The 22,433-nt window shown below is 34.7% G+C and overlaps 1 protein-coding gene and 1 long non-coding RNA gene across 12 annotated transcripts in view; one reads left to right on the top strand and one right to left on the bottom strand.

Moving 5' to 3' along the window:
* The window catches only part of LOC309627985, an 85,015-nt gene that overhangs the window by 7,541 nt on the left and 55,041 nt on the right, over positions 1-22,433 (bottom strand). The window lies entirely within an intron of this gene.
* The window catches only part of EXOC1 (exocyst complex component 1), a 60,564-nt gene that overhangs the window by 17,994 nt on the left and 20,137 nt on the right, over positions 1-22,433 (top strand). For 4 of the 11 annotated variants that reach the window (XM_082390139.1, XM_082390144.1, XM_082390134.1 and 1 more), the window contains exons 5-12: positions 719-739; positions 2,268-2,455; positions 4,301-4,528; positions 4,734-4,866; positions 5,713-5,822; positions 6,732-6,785; positions 14,423-14,572; positions 19,327-19,432. In XM_082390139.1, the coding sequence (XP_082246265.1) occupies positions 719-739; positions 2,268-2,455; positions 4,301-4,528; positions 4,734-4,866; positions 5,713-5,822; positions 6,732-6,785; positions 14,423-14,572; positions 19,327-19,432 (990 nt within the window). The remainder of the gene's footprint in view (positions 1-718; positions 740-2,267; positions 2,456-4,300; positions 4,529-4,733; positions 4,867-5,712; positions 5,823-6,731; positions 6,786-14,422; positions 14,573-19,326; positions 19,433-22,433) is intronic. The other 7 variants (XM_082390141.1, XM_082390138.1, XM_082390136.1 and 4 more) reach the window with 3 other exon arrangements.

The raw sequence follows: 22,433 nt of genomic DNA, 5'->3' as shown, positions 1-22,433 counted from the left end.
TCAAGTAAATAAGACTGTTCATTGGAAATGTTAGCAGTAGCAGCTTTAGTAGTTTTTATTGGTGACAGTTGAATGTTCGTGCTAATAATTGGGGCTTCTTAGTAGAATAAGGTTCTTAAAACAGGACTTTGTTAGCAGCTGAAGTAGAGTGAAGTTTTTGTTTGGCCTTTTCTTTTTCATTCTTGCAGCCAGATTTTTTTTAAATCATTGACTTGAATCCTTAAAAGCCAGCTTGAACTGATAATCGTGTGTGGTTTTTTAAACTGCTTCCATCTTGTCCTTTCTAACAATGTTTTATGACTAATCCGTTGTGAGGGAGTGTCCGGGTAAAGGTTTGGGCCTTGAGTGAAAATAACTAGACTAAACGCATGAGTCACAAATGGCCTATAAACAATCCCCAGGAAGTGATCTGTTTCCCAGTTTTCTCCTCCAAGGACTCGGCAGTACTGTTTCTTAAAAGACTAAGAGAAAATAGAAAGATACATGTATTTTTAGTCACTGTCAGAAAATGAATAAGAAAGATGAACACTGGAAATTTAGCTTCTTGTGGATATTTCCAGTTTGTAGTTGTATTTGACGTCTTTTAAGCTTTAATGTAGCATGAAGTTCAAATGAAATATGGGTAGTATTTTTAAAATTTAAACCTGTGTACGTTTCTAGCCAGCTAATATTCTTTGCTTACTTTCCTCTGCTTTTTTCATACCTTTTTACTCTCCAGAACTGCCTAAAGTTACAGAAGGTGCGTAACACCTTTTCTTCTTATTCTATTCCATAGATTTTTATTACTTGATGTTGTTATGTACTGTTGGTTGCATATTTTATGAAATTGTGTGCAGGGAAAAGTATATTACTACAAAATCCATATGGTAATAAAAATCGATGATAGTATTCATTATTCACTTCCAAAGGGCTGTTTTATGGAAGAGAAAATACTTCTGAAGCAATTATGATCATTTAAAATATTTGTTTATTTTTAAATATTTACTTGTGCAAGGAGCTGTACAGAATGGTTTAGGCATTCCCTGCCCCCTAGCAGCTAAGAAGCTGTCACACATGGCAGTTTAACATTTCCACAGTGACTCTTTCAAAGGACTAGGAGCTCGGCGATGCTACTGTAAGGAACTTATATTTATATACTGTAATCTGTAATTGCCTGTACCAAAAGTTTTATCCCCCTCCTTTTTTTTCTGGGACATGATCTAAATCTGCCTAATTGCCATTCTTAAGAGTAAACCATTTGTTACTTTGAATTAGGTGTTTTTTGTTCTAGGACAGATTAACGTGTCATGTCACGCTGAATGCAAATATTCATTTTCATACAAAATAATGAATATTTCGAACATCCAGTGTTTGTGATTTTAACGTGTCACATGAGTTGATGAAAATCAGTGACTTTGTTTTGGGGTTTATTTAGGGGTAAAAATTATTTTTTTCATTTTACCTCTCTTAACCTCAAGATTTATGTAAATCCCACATGCTGAGTGTATTCTCTCAAAACACTGAACTGAGACATTTACCCAGAAAGCATCTCAGATTTGACCTCGTGGTCTTTTGTTTTGAAGCAGGAAGACAGTTTAAATTTTTGTAATTTCATGCAGCATGTAGTTGTTGCTCTTCTTACTACAGTATACAGTTACTGAGAAAGTTTCTATTAGCTGATCTTTAGAAATTTTATTAACACATGTGAAAAATTTTTAAAGAAAGAGATGGAAAATTCGGTTAATATTTTCAGTGCCCAAAATAAATTGTGAATTGTAGATGCATTTTTAAAATTTCAATTGAAAGTTATTTGGAGAAAAAAACAAAACATAACAAAGACAAAAAGAACAAAGATAACAGAAGAAAATGTTACCTGGGAAAAAAGGGAAGCAAATTGTTTTTCATGTGTCCTGAACTCATAATCATTGTTTTGTTAGATCAACAGTCACTTCAGGTAGGGGGAAAAGGTTAGTCTGTACACGTGCTTTGTTTCTGGGTTTGTATTTGTTTTATAGTTTGATTATGTTTTGGGAAACTGTGACTAAAGCCTATTTTAACACAAATCAGTGAATTAGACTGCATGCTTTTGTTATAATAGATATTATGTTAACACATGCGGTTCTTCAGAATAATAAGGGGGTTTTTTTCATATATTTTGAATCATTTTTTCCTATTTTTCAGCCACTAAATGTGACCTGTGCTTATAACTGACCTTACCTATAAGTACAGTGCTATTGTCCATCCTACTTTTTTTTACTACTTTATTTTTAAATTTTACCCTCTTTAAGAATCTGTTCCAAGTGGAGAAAATCAGAGTGTGACAGGAGGCGATGAAGAAGCAGTGGATGAATACCAAGAGTTAAATGCAAGAGAAGAGCAGGATATTGAGATAATGATGGAAGGCTGTGAGTATGCAATTTCGAATGCCGAGGCCTTTGCAGAAAGGTTGTCCAGAGAGCTGCAGGTGCTAGATGGGGTAAGCCTTTCTTGTAATCTATGATTAGTGATGTGTAGTGGATCGAGGAGACTGGTGATGTTCATATTTTACTGCCTGAGCACTTAAGCCTGGGTAGGGTGATTATTGCTGTCTTCCTCTGTAAGTGCATTACCAGCTGCCCTCAGTCTTTCACTGTTCTTGTTCAAAAGACAACCATTCCTAATAGGCCAATGAAGGCAGTTGGCTGAGGTTCTGGATTTGGGGAGCTTCTTGATATGAAGTGATGGAAGTAAAAAGTAGCCAACCTGAAGCCAACTTGGGGGTTGATTCCCCCAGCCTCTGAAACACCTCAGAATAGTTCAGTACAAAAGAATAGCGTTTTTGTGGTTTGAAAAAAAAAAAAAAGTACAGGTTAGAAAGAGAGAAATTGGGCTGAAAGAAGTGAATCATGTACCCAAAGAGAGCAAGATAGTGTGGTGAAAACAGAGAGCCAGGGGAAAAGGATGTTTGACTCCCCTGCTGAAATGTTTTGGAATAGACTCTATTCATTTGTACGCACATTTCTAAGTTTGTATCTAAATGCACATCTTTATTTATTTACATTTTTTTAGAAAGTAAAAAGCTGCAAGTAGCACCTCTGTTGTGAGAAAAACCTAAAATGGGAACATTTGGGTTTTTTTTGTGTTGTTTAGACAAGGTATGCGTTTAAGAAAAACCCTCAGAGAATAAAAAATATTCAAAGACTTAAAGAATGTTGGCCTTTTATACATGAAAGGTACGGAAGTTATGAGATTGAACTCAGGCCCAGAGATTACACGAACAGTCCAAGCTTACAAATCTATAAAACTCTCTGGAAGTAAAGCCTAGAAGAGACTTTAAGATGTTAAAGTAGAAATTGTCCTGGGTCAGTTCAAACCCCACCTTTGCTACTTGATGTCAGTGGGTCTGAGCCCTGCTGCCTTTACAGTTGGGCTGCACCTACAATTGAGTTATTATGAATAGTGTATAAAATAACACATGTGAAATTATAGCATCAACTGTACAATGATACTCTTCTAATTCCTTGCCCAAATTTTTTCCTCATATTGTGTTATCTGCCTTCTTAATGTGGCTTAGTGGTTTGTATTTTCTTTTCTAGTTAATATTGCATCTGTGTTGCAAGTCATCATATTACTTTGCAGTTTAATTTTGGATTTGAAAGCTTCCATATTTCAGGGAATTCAGAATCAATAGTCAGAATCATTTAGAAAACATTAATAAAGGGATGGTGGTTTGTTACTGCTTTGCCTCGGAAAAAAAGTAGTCCCAAATGAAAGAGAAAAGAAAGAATACCATAGAAGGAGCTATCTTATGGCAATAGGCTCTTCCACATCCTGTTAGTACAAATCATACAACAGTTATAAATTAGTTCCATGAATTCTTCTAAGACTGGCATACTGCTGCTACCCTCTTGACTAAGGTATTAACATAGATGATTATGCTTTTATTTAGGGTTTTATGTAAATATTACAGAGTATAGAAAATTTTTATAGCTGATAGAGTTGAAAGAAGTATCAGAGATGACATAGTGTAATGCCACTTAATTGATAGAAATGAGAATATACCATTACTGATGATGCATCATGGGGCAGAACCCTACTTGTTCAGTCTGCAAATACGCAATACTGAGGTATGGTCTCTAACCTTGATATAAGGGAAAGTGTACTTTCCTGAAATACTGTGTAAAAAAGTGGAATGTAAACACAAAGTGATAAATTAGATGTTTAAATGTGTATGTCAACCTTTGTTACTCTGCTGTCAAAGAGATTTATCAGTATTTCATTTTTATACCTCTTTTACACATTTGAAGAATATGAAGTATTACTTATCTTTTTAACTTTGTAGGCCAACATCCAGTCAATCATGGCCTCTGAAAAGCAAGTAAACATCCTAATGAAGTTGCTGGATGAGGCTCTAAAGGAGGTGGATCAGATTGAATTGAAACTGAGCAGTTATGAGGAAATGCTCCAAAGTGTAAAAGAACAAATGGATCAGATCTCTGAGAGCAACCACCTGATTCATCTTAGTAACACTAATAATGTAAAACTCCTATCAGAGATAGAGTTCCTTGTGGTAAGCATGATTATAAATTACCAACAACAATAAAAAAAAATCTAATAATATGTAAAGCCCATTTGTAAACATTTTCTGATTTCCTTAGGAGAGCAAGGTTTAAAATACTGAAATTCCAAAGACCTAGTAATAGGATTGAGTAGCATCTTACCTGTAAATTTCCTGAAGAGTACATGTACAAACGGTGTATTTATATATATTCCAGAACCACATGGACTTGGCCAAAGGTCATATAAAGGCCCTTCAGGAAGGAGATCTTGCTTCCTCCAGGGGCATCGAGGCCTGTACCAACGCCGCGGATGCCCTTCTGCAGTGCATGAATGTGGCTCTTCGACCAGGTATGACAATAAAATCTGCCCAAGAACCTGAGACTAAGCCTGTGACTTAGTATAAAGCTTTTGACAAGAAGTACGTGGGGCAAGCGGTTTAGGGTTACATTCTTAGCTATTAAAACAAGTTTCACTTATTATCAAACATAATTCATATTAGCACTAAGAAATTTTTCATTTCAATTCCTTCTGATTGACCATCAATGACTCTGGTTAACACCAGGATTTTTCTTCAGTACTGTCCATAGAACCTAGCACAAAGTAGATGACATAAGGTTTTGCTACGCCAGCAGTTCCAAAACTTGAGTTTGCATCAGAATCACCTAGAGCAGGGGTCCCCAACCCCTGGGGCTGCAACTGGTACTGGTCCGCGGCCTGTTAGGAACTGGGCCGCGCAGCAGGAGGTGAGCGGCAGGCGAGCGAGCGAAGCTTCATCTGCTGCTCCCCATCGCTCGCGTTACCGCCTGAACCATTCCCCGCCACCACCATCTGTGGAAAAATTGTCTTCCACGAAACCGGTCCCTGGTACCAAAAAGGTTGGGGACCACTGACCTAGAAGGCTTGAGAACATACAAATTGCCAGGTGCCACCTCCAGAATCAGTAGGTCTGGGCTGAGACCTTGGAATCCATGTTTCTAACAGTTCCCAGATGATGCTGAGGCAGGACCCCACTGTGAGAACCACTGTGCTATACTGTTTTTTTCCCCTTACCTTTCTTTTACAAAGCATACGAATAAACCAGTAAAACTTTGGGTTCCTCAAAACTGAAATATGGATACTGTTATAAAGGTATTCATTAAACATCGAGGAACCCTTTTTACGCATTAAATAAGTCAAAAAATGTTATGATTTCAGGCCATGACATGCTTCTGGCAGTCAAACAGCAACAGCAGCGTTTCAGTGATTTGCGAGAGCATTTTGCCCGGAGACTAGCCAGTCACCTCAACAATGTTTTTGTTCAACAGGTAATTTTATTTTATTATTAATACTGGCATGTTCCTGTAGCCTGTTTATATATATATTAACTTAAAATTTATATATATTAGCTTAAAATTAAATTCCCAGAAAAAAATTTAGTGTGTTTAATTGGGATCACAGTATATTCCTGCACACATTTCTTTGATTTTAATATTTTTAGTATTTTTAAGTTTAATATTTAATATTAAGTTTAAATATTAATATTTAATATTTTAGTAATTTAAAGTTTAATATTTTAGTATTTTTAAGTTTTAATATTTAATATGTGCATATTTGCTCATAGATGTATTTGGGGCCTCAATGGCCTCCTTAAGGAAGACAGTCTAGTTCCTTTTAGCTAAAACTCCCTGAGTTTTAAATAACTGTGCTTACATGTTGCATATACCATTTAGACATTCTTATTTATAAAAATAAGTCCAAACCTGTTACATGTTTACTGTTTGGCTTGTTTTATTTTTCAGTATTTTGAAGTGAGAACTAGGACTTGATTCCATGTTTGAAGTGTATCATTGGCTTCGTGTACTTACATATATGAGAAAAATGACTAAGTCATTTGTAAATTCCAGTTGATTTAATCTTATATAAACCCTTTGTCTGCATTTTTATATGGAAAGGGATGTTATAATTAAGGTTGTGGCAATGATAATAATGCTAATATTATTAAGGGTATCTTAGAGGGACTTGAATAGAAGGCATTTTAATATCTGGGCATTTTAATAAATTAGGTTTCGTATATTTTTCATCTCCTTTATTTTAATAGGGTTATTGGGCAAAAAAAAAAATTGAGGGAAATTCTGTTCATCAGGTAATGCTGTCTGAAATAGTGGATTCTTATTTTGTTTTCACTTGGTAGTATTCTAAAACAATTGTATTTACTATATTTTATTTCTGATTAGTTTACTCAGGCCCTCCTTCAACTCTATAACAGGTCCTACTTTCTTTCGGTGCCTGTGAGTACATCAACTTTGGCTCCAGCTTCTTTGATTCTTCTCTTTTTTCTGTAAAGTTTACTAAACTTAACAACAGCAGAATCTTTATAGATTATAATTTACTGATTTAAGCTACCTGTTAACCATATTTATAGCAGTTTTTTAATGTCCCATAACAAAAAGTTTATTTAGGCCAAAAAAGCATTTAATCTCATCCTGCTTGCCTTTCTTCCTGTCATCCTATCACTCACTCACTTTCTCCTTCATATATTTAGAAATCATTTGCCAAGTGATTAGAGATGCATACCAGACATTTACTTGGAATAGATGAGAGGCTGATTCTGCCCTCAAGTCACTCACAGTCTAGAGAAGGGAGATATAATAGACTGATGGACTGAGGGAGGGTGTAAGTTATGATAGTGGTACTATGGGAGCATAAAGGAAGACCATCTAACTAAGCATACAAGGGGGAAATTGGGGAAGACTCTTAACATTTTACTTGACGTGAAAAGCATCAAGAAAAAAGTAAGCCTAGAAATCACATAGGAAATATTAATGCACATTTTTCTTACACTATTATTTAAATAATATCTATTTCTACACAGTTCCCTAGTTTTTAAAAATAATCCTGTTGACAGTGATATAGGCCACACTTGCAGATGGTACTGAAAATACTAGTCAGTAAACGATAATCCTTTCTGCACCCTTAATTGTTTGTTGTAACATGCTACTATTTATGATTTTGCTTTCTTGCCTTATAAACTAATGGCTTTGTTTAAAGTGAATGCTTCCGAGTTCTGAAAATCTAACATGTATTGTTACATGTGAGTAATGCATGTTGAAAACCAGAATGTTGCAACAACCTAGAATGTGCTGAAGAAGGTGGAAGATGATGTCCCAAGTATAGAAAAGAGATTTTCTGTGTGTTAAATTTAATGCATTGTGTCACCTAGCAAAAGAGTTGGGAAACATGGGTATTTCTTTTCCTGGTTGTGGGACACACTAGCTGGGAAAATTTGATTACCGCATTATGGTTTATCTCTTTGTCAGTCACCAGATTTTTATTGCATGCCTGTTTTGTACTCACTGTCATCCAAATATAAGAATAAGAAATGGCTCCCACCCTCAAGATGCTTGTGAGGAGGTGTTAAAAGTAATGTACTTAAAGCTCTACCGCAATGTATACAGAGTACCTTGGAGACATTGAAGGTTCAGTTCCAGACCACCACAATAAAGTGAATATCTCAATAAAGCAAGTCACACAAATTTTTTTGTTTCCCAGTGCATGTAAAATTTATGTTTACACTATATTGTAGCCTATTAAGTGTACAATAGCATTATGTCTAACAAAAGAATGTACACACCTTAATTTAAAAAATACTTTATTGCTGAAAATTGCTAACCATCATCTGAGCCTTCAATGAGTCATAATATTTTTGCTGGTGGGGGGGTCTTTCCTCAATGTTGATGGCACTGAGGGATCAAGGTGGTGGTTGCTGAAGAGTGGGGTGGCTATGGCAATTTTTTAAAATAAGACAATGAAGTTTGCTATAATGATTGACTTTTCCATTCCCAAACAATTTCTCTAGGGCATGCGATGCTGGTGATAGCATTTTACCACAGTAGAATTCTTTCAAAACTGGAGTCAGTCCTCTCAAATCCTGCCTCTGTTTTATCAACTAACTTTATGTAATAGCCTAAATCCTTTGTTGTCATTTCAATAGTCTTCACAGCATCTTCACCAGGAGTAGATTCCATCTCAGGAAACCACTTTCTTTGCTCAGCCATAAGAAGCAACTCCTCATCCATTAAAATCCATTAAGTGAGATTATAGCAATTCAGTCACATCTTCAGGCTCCACTTCTAATTCTAGTTCTCTTGCTATTTCTACCACATCTGTAGTTACTTCCTGTACTGAAGTCTTGAACCCCTCCAAGTCATTCATGAGGGTTGGAATCAGCTTCTTCCAAAACTCCTGTTAATGTTGATATTTTGATCTCTTCTCATGCATCACGAATGTTCTTAGTGGTATCTAGAGTGGTGAATCCTTTCCAACATGTTTTCAGTTGTCTTTACCCAGGTCTATCAGAGGAGTCACTATCTATGGCAGCTATGGCCTTACAAAATGTTATTTCTTAAATAATAAGACTTGAAAGTCAAAATGACTCTTTGATCATGGGCTGCAGAATGGAAATTGTGTTAGCAGGCATGAAAACAACATTAATCTCTTTATACATCTCCATCAGAGCTCTTGGGTGACCAGGTGCCTTGTCAGTGAGCAGTAATATTTTAAAAGGAGTTTTTTTTTCTGAGCAGTAGGTCTCAACAGTGAGCTCAAAGTATTCAGTAAAATATTCATGTTGTGAGCAGATGTGCTGTCATCCAGACTTTGTTGTTGCATTTTTAGGGCACAGGCAGAGTAGATTTAGCATACTTCTTAAGGACCCTAGGATTTTCAGAATGGTAAATGAGCATTGGCTTCAACTTAAAGTCACCAGCTGCATTAGCCCCTAACAAGAGAGTCAACCTGTGCTTTGAAGCTTTAAAGCCAGGCATTTACTTCTCCTCTCTAGCTGTGAAAGTCTTAGATAGCATCTTCTTCTAATAGAAGGCTGTTTCATCTACTTGAAAAATCTGTTGTTTAGTGTAGCCACCTTCTTTAATTATCTTAGCTAGATCTTCTGGATAACTTGCTTCAGCTTCTACATCAGCAATTGTGCTTTACCTTGCACTTTTATGTTATGGAGACAGCTTCTTTCCTTAAACCTCATAAACCAACCTCTACTAGCTTCAGACTTCTCTTCTGCAGCTTCCTCACCTCTCTCAGCCTTCATAGAATTGAAGACAGTTAGGGCCTTGCTCTGGATTAGGCTTTGGCTTGTGGGATTGTTGTGGCTGGTTTGGTCTTCTCTCCAGACCACTGAAACTTTCTCCATATCAGCAATAAGGTTGTCTTGCTTTCTAATCATTCAAGTGTTCACTTGAGTAGCACTTTTAATTTCCTTCAAGAACTTTTCCTTTGCATTCACAGCTTGGCTGTTTGATACAAGAGGCCTAGCTTTCAGCCGATCTTGGCTTTCAACATGCCTTCCTCAGTAAACTTAATCATTGGTTTAAAGTGAGAGATGTGTGACTCCTCCTTTCACTTGAACACTTAGAGGCGATTATCAGAGTATTAATTGGTATAATTTCAATATTGCTGTGTCTCAAGGATTAGGGAGGCCGGAGGAGAGAAATAGGGGAATGACCAGTTGATGGAGCAGTCAGAACACACAACATATATCAATTAAAGTTCACCGTCTTATGTGGACACAGTTCATGGTGCCCCAAAACAATTACAATAGTAACGTCAAAGATCACCGATCACAGATCACCATAACAAATATAATAATGAAAATGTTTGAAATTTTGCAAGAATCATCAAAATGTGACACAGAGACATGCAGTGAGTAAATGCTTTTAGAAAAATGGCGCCAGTACACTTGCTTGACACAGCGTTGCCATAAACCTTCAATTTGTAAAACATGCAATTTCTGCAAAGCGCAGTAAAAGCAAAGCACAATAAAATGAGATACGCTTGTATATTAATTTGTTAATTGTATAGCCACATATACATAGTATTCATATGTATAAGTGCTAAAGAGGTTTAATCTAAAGTAAGTTTACTGAGGATTTAAATAGTCAGATATGGCATCACAGATTAAGACAAGTCTTGAACAGAGTTCGTGCAATGCAGTTTATAGCAAATGTATAGATATCATAATATTATAACTACGGTACAGAAGAATCCGGTGGAAATAATCTAATGACCACAACATAACAGTGATTTAAGAGCACTGATTTCTGGTCTTTTTAAAATTCACACATCAATAAAAGTAAATTTGGAGACTGACCAAGTCACCAATTTATTTTACGAAGTAAAAACCTTGAAAAAGAAATATCTCCATCTGCTTTCACTATCGTTTTATTTTTAAAATGACATTTGGTACTAAAAGAAAAGGAAGAACATAATTTCAGACTTTCTAAATTAATACATTTACCTTTATGAGAAACTGGCTCCCATCCTTTTCTTGTTTTCTTATTGCTGCAGGCCAGTGAGAACATCTTCACATTTGGGAATCACTGATTCAGAGCACACTCTCTGTGATACAACTTTCACAGTAATACTTCCACATAGCTATATTTTAATGAAACTTGAAATGTGTCTTTAATATTCACTTCTTACTGTAACGTAAGAGTAATATTTTTAACAACTGGCAAAATTTTTTTGGCTCTTAGATCTTCTTACACACTCAGCTTCCATTGAAATAATAGACTCTTACACATAACTTACACATTTACTAGGGATTCATGTATCTAGAAATATATTCATCTGGGGGAATCAGACCAGTTACACTAATTAGGATTCTGATATTGGAAGCAGGCAATCAAATTAAGGCTAATAAAATTGAGGAAATATTTGCAAAAGGGATATGTCCTTGTAAAAAATTTTTTGGTTTTTTGAAAGATTTGTCTTGAAAGGATAACTGTTCCCTGCTCCTTTTCCCCCTTTGGTTCTACAGAGACCTCATGATTCTGTGCTCCACCTTTAGGAACATGATAAGACCAATTATGCACTGAACTAAAAGTACAGCCAGGAAAAAACTGAAGTTGTGGGAGGTTTTGCTCTATGCTTAAATTTGGAAATTTTTCTTTCAACATATATTTACAGAAACATTATATAGCAAAATAAAACCTGTGTAATAAACCAGCAATATTCAGTTCATGCCACAAAAATTATTTCCTTAAGCACATTTCACAATCTTCTAAACATAGGTTGATGTGGTTAAAAACTTAGAAAGAACTATGATTACTTAAGATCGGTATTCATGATGTTTGTTGAAACTTTGCTCATATTTTCTTTTTCCTTTAAGAAAATAAAAATAAACATGCCTTAACATAGAAAGAGTTCCCAAATCTTGAAAATTTGTTCAGTATTTAACATGAATGCGTCATTTCTGTTAGAAGGTCAGTAAAGCAAAGTGGTTAAGAGTGTGGATGCTGGAGCCAAGTTTCCTGGATTCCAAATCCTGATTCTGCTGCCTGGGTGACCTTGGGCAAGTTAACCTCTTTGTGCCATCTTAGTTGCCCTATCAAATGAATGGGGGTAATAAAAATACCTACTTCATAGGGTTGTTATGAGGATTAATGTGTTGTTATATGCTCAGCACTTAGAACAGTGCTTGGTTTTAGTAAAGTGTTCGAAATTAGCTAATTTTATTATAAATTCTAGTTATATGTATATGTATATATATTATATATACATTATATATTAATATATATTATATATTATAATACATATTATAATAATATTATATATACACACACACTAATGAAAATTTGTAATTCACTAAGTTTTTAGAAAACATATTTGTCTTAATTTGGAGAAAATCTAGTATATTATTTTAAAATTATGTTAATAATAGGGTTTTGCTATTTTTTAAATGAGGAGAAAAGTAGTCTGCAGAGTTATTGTAAGGATTAGAATTTATATATATAAAGAACCTAGCATGGTAGTAGGCATTCAGTAAATTGTTATTGTTACTAATTTATTTATCTATAATAAGAAACTTTAAACAATGTCTTAATTTTAAAAATATATAATGAATAAAATTCTTAGCACATTTGATTTCTATATGTGATCGTTTTCTATATTTTTTTAGAATTTGTTTTATTTATTTTCTTTATTTTTTTTTGGCCGCGTCGGGTCTTAGTTGTGGCACGTGAGGTCTTTGTTGAGGCATGCGGGCTCTTCGTTGTGGCACGCAGGCTTCTCTCTAGTTGTGGCATGCGGGTTTTCTCTCTCTAGTTGTGGCGCACGGGCTCCAGTGCACATGGGCTCTGTAGTTGTGGCGTACAGGCTCTATAGTTTGTAGCACATGGGCTCACTTGTTGAGGCGCACAAGCTCAGTAGTTGCGGCACACTGGCTTATTTGTCCAGTGGCATGTGGGATCTTAGTTTCCCTACTAGGGACTGAACCCGCGTCCCCTGCATTGGAAGGTGGATTCTTTACCACTGGACCATGGGGAAGTCCCTCTATATTATTGATTGAACTAAACAATTTAAGTATTTGATTTTCCTGTTTCCTATAGGTATTTTGGAACCATTTTCTCTAAAATCTTTCTGTTAACACTAATAACATTTAATCTATCTTAATAGTAATAGTTTGAAGGTAATGATGTTCTTTATATCAGAGTGAATTTTCAAATGATGGTGATCTTTAAAATGCTGTTTGCAAAAGAAAGCTTTGAATAGTAATATATGCGAAAGATCTTTGTAAACTGTAAAATCCTCTATAAGTGTTAACTCTCCATTTTGCAGGAGAGGTAAAGGTTTTTAATTGAAGAGCTTTCCTGACATTAAATTAAATAATATAACTTAACATGTAATGGTCTGAGTACACAGTTGTAGAAGAACATAAACAGTGATTTTGAGTCTTATTAAGTCATTGAGAAAAATTAATGAGGAAGATTGGGATAATGAAAAGATATCTAATATTGTTATTAATAAAGACAGAATGTTTGAAAAATATTTATAAGCTATAACAGTTTTGTCAAATGTTCTTTGCTTTTAGTCAGTGTAACTAGTTAAAACACAATTTGGAGACCTTAGCAGACTTAAAACTATAATATCTATTTATGCTTTAGTATCTGATATCTGTGATTTAATGGAATCCCAGTCATCCTTCTGATGTGGCCATTAGAAATCATTTCTGTAATGTAATGTTTGTATTGATTGACCTTTGGCAATTTTTGAGTCTGGTTAAAATGATTTTGTTTGACATGTTTTTAAAGGAAAACAGAAATGAGACTCAGATGACTAAGGTTCAGATTCTAGCTTTCCTCCTTTGTGACCTGTGCAAATCACTTAACTCTTTGAGTCAATTTGTTCTTCAATTTTTCTATTGGATCAGATGATCTACTAGTTCTATATACTCTAAAGCAGAAGTCAGGAAGCATTATCTGCCTCAGGCTATTTGAAAACTTATTAATTTATATAAGTCATGTCAAGGATGAAAAACAAAATCATATTTTTATTTGCTTAACAAATCATTGGAAAAATTAAAATTACACTATTATTATGGGTTATCCTGGAAAGCCCAGGTTCTAGTCATCTGTAGTCCTTCCTAGTTCCAAAATTCTATATCCTATATATTTTCGTCTGTTGCTTTAAATATTGTAGACTCCAATGGAAATACCATAGATGTAGACAATTTGTTTTGAATGACTTCCCTATTTGCTGTGTTTCTTAATACAGTTTGTATCATGATATTTATTTGCTTAGTAAATTGTAAAATGATATGGGAGAGGCAAGCTTGATTAAAACATTCATTCTCAAAAAAAAAAAAAAAACCATTCATCTCAACTCCTTTAGAAGATAAAACAAGTAGTTGATTTATCAGAGAAACCATTCTTGTGTGTTTATGACTGTTTTATGGTGGTGGTGTTCAGTTCACATACACAGGATGATAAAAGAAGCCAAGTAAGTACTCAGTTCTTATTTTTGTATGTGCTGTTGGTTTTGCTTGGCCATATTTGATCACTGTTTAGAATTTTTAGTTACAACAATGTTTCTTTATACTGTCAATGATATTTATTTACTTACTTACTCATTCTAGGGCCATGATCAGAGTTCAACTCTTGCTCAGCACTCTGTTGAACTGACTTTACCTAATCATCATCCATTTCATAGAGACTTGCTCCGATATGCCAAGCTGATGGAGTGGCTAAAGAGTACCGATTATGGAAAATATGAGGGACTAACAAAGGTATGGATTTGATGCCAGTTACTGAGTATAGAGCATAATCTTTTAGAATCAAGAGGCCATGTGTTCAGTTCCCCAGGTGACATTTGAAATACTATTGTTTATTCTTAGCAAAGTAGGAAATAATTGAATTTCTAAGTGCTCATTAGCCAGGGAGAACATTTATTTACTTGGGTGTAGAAGAGCTAGATTTTGAACTTCCAATATAATGTAGTTTAGGCCATACTGTAGCCTGAAGCATCATTCAGTTTAGTTAACTGCTATAATTATTTCCTGACTTTCTTTATATACAATATAGAAACTAGGGAGTATGAAGATGCTGTAAGTGAGACATTTGCCCTCTAAGAATCTATAATCTGTTCTTTTAAGCAAGTGCAGTGTGCCTCTTTATTAAGCAAACATTCCGCTCTTCTAGGCACACAGAAACATGGGTATTTCTATTCCTGGTTGTGGGACAACTGGGAAGAGCGATTATAATTAAAACAATCAGCAAAAAATTAAGTGCTAAACTGGAAATGAGTTTAAATATGTGGCAGTTTAGAGAAGGGAAATCCGTGACCGGAAGCCACGGGGGAAAACTTAATGGAAAACATTGGACTTGAATTGACTTTTAAGTAATGAGTGGAATTAAATTAGCCAGAAATAAGAGGAAGGGCATTCCAGGGATGAGGAGCAAGATGTGCAGACAAAAGTGGGAAAATATGCCCTTTTCCCAGGACTATAAGAAGGCAAGCCTGATTAAAGCAGAAATTCCATATTCTGGAAGAGTGAGAAGTTAGGTTAAAAAATCTGAGCCTTGAGACCTAACAGTATTCTTCACACATGGGAAAAGCCTAGATGGGGGAAACTAATTTAGAACTTAATGTAATAACTGAAATGAAATGAAATCTTGAACCAGAAAGATGATAATAGGCATAGAGAATATAAACCAAAAGAGAGAATCCAAAGACAAGGGACAGGATGATGCCAAACTTGCTAGACTTGGAGATTAGAAGAACAGTGGTATATACCACTGACTAAATGTCAGCAAGTGGACAAGATAAGAGTCATTCATATATTCATTCAGCAAATGAATTGAGCACCTGTTATGTGCTAACACTGTGGTAAGCGCTAGAGATGTAGCGCTGAAGGAAGTAGGTGAACACTTGCCTGTTCAGAGTGCATATGCTGGTGGAGAAGGACTGACACAAAGGTCAGTTGTATAGCCTGTTGGAAGGTACTGCTGAGGACTCTAGAGAAAATAAAGCAGGGAATGCCAGGACGTCAGAAAGGTTTGCAGTTTCAAAAAGGATGGTCGAAGGTGTCATGAGAAGGTGACATTTGAGCACAGATTTTAAAAATAAGGAGGGGTGAGCAGTGGGAGTTTCTGGGGAAAGCTTTCCCGGCACAGTGCAAGTGCCCCAAGGCAAGAGCAGCCTGGAGCACTTGAGGAGCGGCGAGGAGGCCAGTGTAGTTGGAGCACAGCGAGCCAGGTTCAGGATTAGAGGGGCAGGTGGGAGAGGTAAGGTGGGTGTGGCAGGGCAGATCTGGAAGGGACTGTGCACCACTGTAAGGATTTGGCTTTTACTTTGAGGGAGATGGGGGAGTGGTGTTGGTGCGCTTTGAGTAGTGGAATGACACGATCTGACTTAGATACATGGCCATCGTAGCAGGAACCCATGGGTTCAGTACTCTACTGTTGTGTGTTGTTTTGTTTTGTTTTGATTCAGCAGAATTCTGATTTGGAGATAGCTTAAAGAAAAGTATTTGCATTACTGGAATCTTTGCCTTTTGAAGTTTTAAGAGGATTAATATTTTAGATAATTAAACATTGTTATATCTCCTTAAGAGTTTTGTGCCAACAAGTGCTTTGTCCCCTAGTGAGTATTCAAATGAGTAAAACACTCAATAAGCTTTTTCCTAATTGTGTTCTCAGTGAGTATTATTGCCCTATCTTTATATATAATGTATTCATGAATGTAATTTAAAGTGAAGAAACGTGACGATAGCCAATCTAGCACTGAATTATGGAATCATTCTCTGCTCACAGTATAGTTTCAATTGACAATATTAATGTGCTTTTTTAAATGAAATTGACTTAATTCCCAGGAATATTACTTGATCCTGTGTTTTGAACTTTTGACAGACCATGTATTTTATGCCTCATAATCTAATTTGGTAGCCGAAGTGTTTTCATAAACAGGATTTTATTAAAAAGAAAGAAGGAAGAAAGGAGTGAAAGAAGGAAACAGACTAAACCAGTGTTTCTTTAGTAAGAAATGATAATTAAATCCAGGTACTATTTGCACTTGGTTGGGTGTACACAGCTCACACTTTCTGGCAGGACCAGGAAATGCCTGTTTTAAATTCTTGAGGGATAAGAATCACTAGACCCAGCCCCAACTCTACTTATGGCTGAATCTAAGCAAAGCCCTGATGTTTGGTATACATAATTAGAGCTTAAGGAAAATAGAGGTGCCTTGGTCATGTAATGAGCTCTGCTGTCAGAGTCCTTCTTTCCCAACTGTGGCCCTGGGTTATGCATGTAGGGCAATCCATAATGGAGATGGTCCATCCACGCTTAGGTAGGAAATGAGCTTTCCTCTCCTAATAGCCCCCTGAGGTTGGCAGTCAGTCTTGAAGATTGCTCGGACATCTTCTCTTAACCGCAGTTTTACATTTGTGGAATTTTCTTTTTGTGTAAAGAGAAAGTAAAACACGGAGTTATCTGTAAGGCTCTACAGTCAGCACAAAATAAAGTTGAAAACACTGTCTGAAATAACAATATTTATATTCATAATATTTAAATTTTAAGTAAGGTGCTGTATACAAGGTGCTAAGAAGAATACATACTCACAGTGAGAGATATCAGAATTTGGTAAATGAATGAACGAGAGTCACACCTGTCTGTGGCCTTTCCCACCAGTGAATTCTCTTGAGGACCTGGGGGAAGCTATTCAGTCATTTGAATTGCATTGAAAACGAAGATGATTTTCAGTAGTCTGCTCAAATCACTGTTTGCAAAATGCCAAAATAGCTGTTTTGAAACTGTTTAAATTGCTTGGGTCATAATGTGCTCTTTAAACAATTTGGGTATTGGAATGCAGTCTGTAATATTGAGTGATTTGAGTAGAAACCACTAATGAAGATTTTATGAATTGTAAGAAGCTAATTTCCCATTTGTCAGTCCTTTACAATGATTTTCAGTGATCAATATTGTTATGAGAATTTAAACTTGAAAAAATGAGATGCTGAAAAGGTGAAACAGCCCAATGAAATAGGAATAATTTTAGAGTATATTTTAATTTATATTTCCTTTTAAAGTTACCCAAAGATCACAGGAAAGAATTTCCTGTTTGACTAATTTTCTTACAGAGACTGTGTGGGAATGTATATGGCCTACAGATTGAAAAAAGCAGGATCTGTATTATGTTTTATCCAAAAATTGTTTTATAAGGATATATCTATAAAATATCTAAAAAAAAATCAGTGGTGGACTATGAGTCAGTATACAAACATTTAAATAATGTATACCTTTGAAAGGTGCACCTGATGTTTAAAGCAAAGTAAACCTGCTCTAAAACTGGGTATGTTAATTTGAAATAATAAAGGAAGTTGAAGCGTAGATTCCATAATAAATTTAAAAGAATAGCTAGGTACAGCAGTTTTTCTGCTGTGGATTTATTTAAATTTAGTGAAACTCTACATATGGCATTTAACTTAGGACTTGGAAAAATACATGGTCTCCCACTGTTGAAGAATCTTTTGTAAGGGTATAAGATGTTTTTATGTGATGATAAGCAAATATGATAAAGAAATGAGTTTGCATGTTAAATAATAGACTTTTTCATTTGAACTAGATTAAATTAAATTTGCTTTTTTAAAAATAAATTATTTAATTATGAAAACTGTAAGATGTATTAATTAAATTCTTGTTGAAAGTAACCTATTTGGGGGTAATGTAATACCCTATGCTGGCAAGGTATGGTAAAACTCAGTGTATTCCTTCGTTGCCATTGACACTGTCTATTGGTCTAATCGTTTTTAAAGCAACATGGCAATATGGAGGAAGAGTTATAAAGATTCCCTTATTCTTTGGCACTGTAATTCCACCCTTAGGAAGTTATTCCAAGGAAACAATTCATTAGAGGTGAAAAGCTTATTGTAACATTGTCTATCATAGCAAAACATTGAAACCACTTAAGTGGCCTGTGTTAGGAGATTGGTTTACTAAATTGTGGCACATCAACAAAGCGTAATACTGTGCAGTCATTAGAGTGTGAGACTGGAGAAACATAATTGCTGTAACCCAAATACCCTATACAGTATGATTGTAACTATATTTAAAATATGTGAAAGGTAATACGTAAAAATGAAAATGTAAGTGTGATTATGTTCAACTTCGTATTTTTGTAAATTCTTAATGTTATGATGTGTTTAATTTTTTTAAAGGACAGAAAATAGCCTTCTTTTTATATTCTATGAAATGCATCAAAATTTTAAGAGCACATGTAGAGAAAAAACGTAGGGACACCAAGTGGGGAAAGCCGGGATGCGGGGTGGGGGGGTGATGAATTGGGAGATCAGGATTGACATATATACACTAATACGTATTAATAAGAACCTGCTGTATTAAAAAAAATAAAATAAAATTCAAAAAAAAAAATTTTAAGACCACAATATTCAAAACAAGCACAAAGGACTGGGGGGGGGTTGAAAAATGGAAGTTGTTATGTTTGTTTTATTAATAAGAAGTATGTGTTACTTTTCTTTTTAAGAATTACATGGATTATTTATCACGACTCTATGAGAGAGAAATTAAAGATTTCTTTGAAGTTGCAAAGATCAAGATGACTGGCACAACTAAAGAAAGCAAGAAGTTTGGTAAGCTTAGGCACCTCAGTCCCTTGTTTTCTATTCTATTAAAAATGGTTTTATTTTTATTTATGACAAATAATTCTGAGACTTTTTAGGCAAAGTGGAAGGAGATACAGTAGAATTAATGAAAGAATAAATCTAATGCATTGGTTTAATTTATAGGTATTTCATAGAAAAAATATTTATGTCTGTAAATACATTTTTTACTAATTAAAATTCTACAGTATGTGAATCTGACAGCAATTGTGTATTCGTGCTATGTTTAAAAGTACAGTTAGCCTCATATCCGCAGCTGTGCAACCCATAGATATGGAGGACCACCTATGGGACTTGAGCATCCATGGATTTTGATATCCACGACGGGTGCTGGAACCAACCCTGCACAGTAACCGAGGGACAACTATGTATATTCATAGGAGAAGCAGTTGACCAGAAAACGAAGTGCAGTCTGGTAGAGAAAAGAACTAAACTAAGAGACACATGTTGAAAGTTCAGTTTCTGATTTCCTAAAAGACCTTTCATAACAGTTGGAGGCAAGTCTGTGATCTCTTAAGTCATTGCTCTCCACAGGGAAGTGAAAGTGATTCCTGGCTTCTTACTTCTCACTGGCTATTTTGAATCAAAAAAGGTTTTAAGTGTTTTCTCCCCTGGCAAGGGGCTATAAAAATGTCACCAAAATTTATCCTGTAATTATACCTTATTTTTCCAAAGAGATATTTTTGAAACAAGTTGGTTTTTGTTCCTTCTAAATATGTTAAACAGACAAAAACATGATTTTAAAGGATAACCAGTGAAAGTATCAAGTTGCGAGGAAGTGATTTGCCGAGGCCACATTCTGCTCTTGCATGTACCCATCTCTGGACTTCCTTTTGGATGGAGTTCTGTGCCTACTCAAGTCAAAACCTGGCCTTAAATGGCTACAGTGTGTACTCAGTGTGTCTGCATAGCTCCCCTTTAGAACCATGAGTTTAGCATTTGCTTGTTGAAAGGAGCCTATGCCCTAAGCAACTTCCGTAATCAGGAGATAGGATTGAAATTGATAGCTCATCTTTCCATTCTTTAGGACAAAGAAGACTATCTTTAGTGGGTAATTATTTTGTGATTCACTGGTTTGTGGGGTTTTTTTTTTTAAATCCAACACTAATATATTGATGATACTAGTCCAGATTTTTTAAATGGTTTGAATTTGTGTACAAATGTATTGATTACACTTTGGTAAAGACACTGATAAGAATCTTGGGACAATAGGCTTTTGGAAACAGAAATGCTAACTCATCCTAAAGGTTAATTGTTCTTAAAAAGCAGTGTGTTTATATCCTTGTTAATGTTTCACCATGGGTATGTTATACTTTTTTTTTTTTAGTAAATGACATATTAATACAGTTACATGTTTAATGTTTTCATTTAGTATATTTGTCACCACTTGTTAGTGAACCATTTTATTTTGAGAGAACTCTTCTACAGTGAAAACTGAAGTAAAAGAGAAATCTTTCTAAAATTATCTCCTCAGGAGGTTATTAATGCCGATATCATAATAGCTTATCAAGCCTAAGATTCTCATTGAGATAAATGACATAATAGAAATCTAATTTAAATCAAGTATAATAGTATCTTAATGGTATCATTGCATTAACCTGAAATGTTTTTTCTTTTCTTACCCCTTGAGAAGTTCTTAAATTATCTTGTTAAAAATTATTTTTAATTAACCTAATACAAGATACAGAAGATACTTTTATAGTTCTAAAACAGTGTTAAAATTATCTCTCTTCTATGTATCTATTAAATAATAAGGAATAGGAGAGTAATTTGTAACAGTTGATGTAATCAAAAAGATTATAGTTTCTATTACTTTGATATTATCAGTTACAAGAGAAGAAAAACTAAATAATAATTCAGAAGATAAAAACGGTTTTGTTCATCTTTGAAGATCTAACTTGTTAGTCAACATTTAAAAATAAATTTCAAGTTAAATACAAATGGTTTAAGAAGTTCTTAAATAGGTAGAATGTAAACTTTCTAAAGGTATCTTTTCAGTGATTTAAATTATGTTTAAATTAGTTTTTAGTAGTAATTATAATTAAAAGGGACACCTAAAATTTTGGGAAGATAACTTTTCAATAAATTAAAATTAAGTAATTATGAATAAAATTTTAATTTGTTTTGTTTTTGACTTGCTCTGAAAATGCTGGGTCACAGATACTAATACGAGTAGAAAGTCAGATTGAATGTATTTTACCAAAGGAAATTGTGTAGTCAATATATAGTCATGGAGATTCAGGGGAGTTCTCTCTTTTTCAGTCACTCTTGATTCAAGTCTTTAACGTCTACTGAGTTCAAATAATTTAAAATAATGTTAAAATGCCAGTAAAGTACTTTTTCTTTGTGATAAGGTCTTTTTGTAGGTCTGCCTTTTTTGATCTGTAGGTTTACTTTGATATCCTCAAAGGTGTGGAATTTCCCCCCCAAGATTGATACTTTGGTGTTTTGTTTTCCCTTTGTATTCTACAGATGTACTTAATGAAAAGGCAGGAAAACAAAATTTAGTAATTATTTTTCAAATTGCTTGTTTTTTTTCTTTCTGCAGCTGAGAAAGATACAGATACATATATTATTTAAGCCCATTAACATATACATTTACATAATTACTTCCTCATATTTATAATCCAAAATTTAAAATTGACATGCCAGAAACATTTTTTCATTGTTTCTCCACTAAATTAAGAAATCTTGTTGATTCCAAAGGGAGTCTTGAACGCAAGACTGAATTCAATCCTGACTGGAAGATTCATTCAATAAATGTTTATTAATTACCTATTATATAATAAGCACTGCTAGGTACTGAGAATCCAGCAATGAGCAAAGACCCTACCCTCTGGAAGCTTATAGTCTAGCAGGAATTATTTAAAGATATTTAAAAGTTTACCAGCATATTGGTGCTTGTTGATGATAATATACACTTTTTATGAGCCCCAAATGGGGCACTACTATTAATTCTGTATTCTTTATT

This window comes from Balaenoptera borealis, assembly GCF_965194805.1.
Source record: "Balaenoptera borealis genome assembly, chromosome: 4".
NCBI lineage: Eukaryota > Metazoa > Chordata > Mammalia > Artiodactyla > Balaenopteridae > Balaenoptera > Balaenoptera borealis.
This window is presented reverse-complemented; position numbering and strand designations above follow the sequence as displayed.